Genomic DNA, 2,653 nt, shown 5'->3' with positions numbered 1-2,653 from the left:
AAAAAAAAAAAAAAAAAAAAAAAAAAGGAAGCTATAAAATTAAGGGATCTATTTCGAAACAACTAAGGACTGTAATCAAACTCTCGCGATATCCGTATCCATCTTTGGTATACGAACGATAAGGCATCGAGCGTACAAGCATGTCAAGATTATTATGAGAACACCGCTTTCAGTTTGATATTGCACGTGCTGCGAGCGGTTTTAGAACTTATTTTGCAGTGTAGTGTTTCATTCGAGAATAGAGAGAGAGAAATATAATATCTGCATAAATAAATTAATATTGTAATTAATAATATAAGAATAATAAATAAAAATCGAAATGTAAGATAAAATATTGTTATTGTTTAAAAGTGAAGATGAAAAGAAACAATGATGGTGAACAATAGTTATTTCGTCGTGGAAAAATAAAAGTTAAGTTTATAAATTTTTATATCGTTTAAGATTTAACTAAAAATTATCGAATAATCTAATAATATTTTTTTTCTTCCGTTATTTTGCAAATTTAATATAAACAAAAACCAGTAATTCGTATCAACAAAGAAAAAACTTACTTCTCTTCTTAACAATATCTCGTATATATTTAATGGTAAACAAATCCGTATCGATAAGAAGAAACCAGAAGGAAACTTTAGAAGAGATTAAAAATTGTTTATAAATTCATAAAAAACAAATTATAAATCTAGAATTCGTATTATCGTGATAATTTAAATATTGTTAAATTTTCGTGTTATTTTTTTATTTAAATCTGAATGTTATATCATTGGAAATAATTTAAAAATGCCAAATCGAACATCGATTATTTTCAGAAATTGAAATTTATTATTTATTGAACAAAAATTTTTCCAATATCGAGCGAATTTTAAAACGAAGATTAATATATTCTTAATATATAGAATTAAAAATAAAACACGAGGCTATCTAACAATTTATTAATAATATACACTTGACCACTTCCGCCTATATTATATCTGCGTATTGTCTTATTCGATAAACCAATTGTCTATCTGTGGCATGTGGTCACTTTGAAAAGACAAAGTGTTGTCGAGTGCTAGAATAAATATATCTTACATCGAAATTAATTAATAAATTGTTTCGAAATAATTTAAAACATTATTTAACGATAAAATAATATTTTAAGAAGGAAAGAATTATCAGAGGGATAATACGTATCCTAAATCATTTTTAAAAATTTACTTCGATACGTTGAACGTTTTATTAATAATAGCCAATATTTTAATTTTATTCGATATTTTTATCACTTGTTATATTTTCTCGACCTATTTTTACGTATAATATTTATAATTTCTTGAATCAATCCACACGATAATACGTCATATTTATCATGTTACAGAACCTGATAAATTCAGTAAATATATTACTTAAATGCTGTTTATTTTCCCTGTTTATTTCGATCAATCGAAAGCTAATCAGTTTTACTCCATCCTTCCAAATTTTTAAGTGAAATGAAACTAAGAAAGAAATAAATATATGTGAAAGACATTAACTTTTCGATACTTGAACTAATTTTTTTTTTTTACACGTTAAATTAGAATACTTAATTACAATAATTATATATCACTTTTCAGAATAATTATCAAAAATCTATTTTAGAAATAAGATTCAGAATTTTCTTATATATTACTTATAGATACAATCTATCAATCTTATTCTATAATATTTAATTTTAACAGAAAATTTTTATCTCAAATATAATTTTCCAAAATAGTTATCAAATTAGTATAAAATAAAATATTTCAAAAATCTATTTTTAGAAATAATATTCACAATTTCACACGTTACTTATTGAGCATTCCATATTGTTCAAATGTTCCGTATATAATTAGATATAATTAATTCTAACAAGAATCGAATCGTCCCAATTTTATAATCTTCCAGAATAATTTATTAATGTAACGTTATAATCGTGAATTATTATAAAATCGTGTTCGAAGATTTATGCCAATAACATTCATATTATTTTTATTTTCAGAAACCTACTTTCCGCCATATCGAGCATTATCACCGGACAAAATTCCTAGAATCGGTATTTCAAGAAGAAAATCTGAGGAGGAAAATAAGCGGTAACGGTGCGAGGACGACCGCAAATTTTGTAAAAAATAAATCCAACGCATTCTCCAACGGACAGTACAATCCGCTTCAGTCGGTTCAGTTCGTTCTGCCCACAGTTCCACTCACGGTTATCCAGTTCTCCGTGAGCATTAGAACAGTACAGTTCATATCTTCACGCGATTGCATTGCTTTCAACTTTACAGCCGACAATTCGTCTCATTCATCCTGCGTTAGACGATCTTCGCGTTGAAATTAACGAAATTTGTGAGTTTAAAGTGCGTGTATTTTTTTTCTCTTAACTATTATATCTTAACTATTATAAAAAGAAGAAAGAAAGAAATAATTAGAAAAGAAAAATCCAATTTGAAATATAAATATCCAAACTACGATGTCCACATTAGAATCGACAAAAGTGATCCCGATCTGAACCAAGTGCAAGAACATTGTCGCGATCATCGGATAAATAAACACGAAAACGAGGTTCTCCAAGATCGAAAGGAGGAAAAATGGCGAGCGTGGACAATAATCTGGAGGAATTGATGAGCCATCTCGGGGAGTTCGGTAAATATCAATTCTGGCAATT

The 2,653-nt window shown here is 27.2% G+C and overlaps 2 protein-coding genes across 2 annotated transcripts in view; one reads left to right on the top strand and one right to left on the bottom strand.

Annotated features, from left to right (window-relative positions):
• Window positions 1-2,653, bottom strand: part of LOC102677758 (aminopeptidase Ey) — a 39,227-nt gene that overhangs the window by 26,970 nt on the left and 9,604 nt on the right. The gene's annotated exons all lie outside the window — the stretch shown is intronic.
• LOC102673950 (organic cation transporter protein) overlaps window positions 2,548-2,653 on the top strand; it is a 2,266-nt gene continuing 2,160 nt past the window's right edge. The window contains exon 1 of the mRNA XM_031511945.1: window positions 2,548-2,651. Coding sequence (XP_031367805.1) covers window positions 2,577-2,651 — 75 coding nt within the window. The 5' untranslated portion in view covers window positions 2,548-2,576. The remainder of the gene's footprint in view (window positions 2,652-2,653) is intronic.

The sequence above is a fragment of the Apis dorsata genome, unplaced genomic scaffold (assembly GCF_000469605.1).
Source record: "Apis dorsata unplaced genomic scaffold, Apis dorsata 1.3 scaffold_365, whole genome shotgun sequence".
NCBI lineage: Eukaryota > Metazoa > Arthropoda > Insecta > Hymenoptera > Apidae > Apis > Apis dorsata.
Note: the sequence above shows the minus strand (reverse complement) of the source record. Positions and strands in the feature narration are given on the sequence as shown.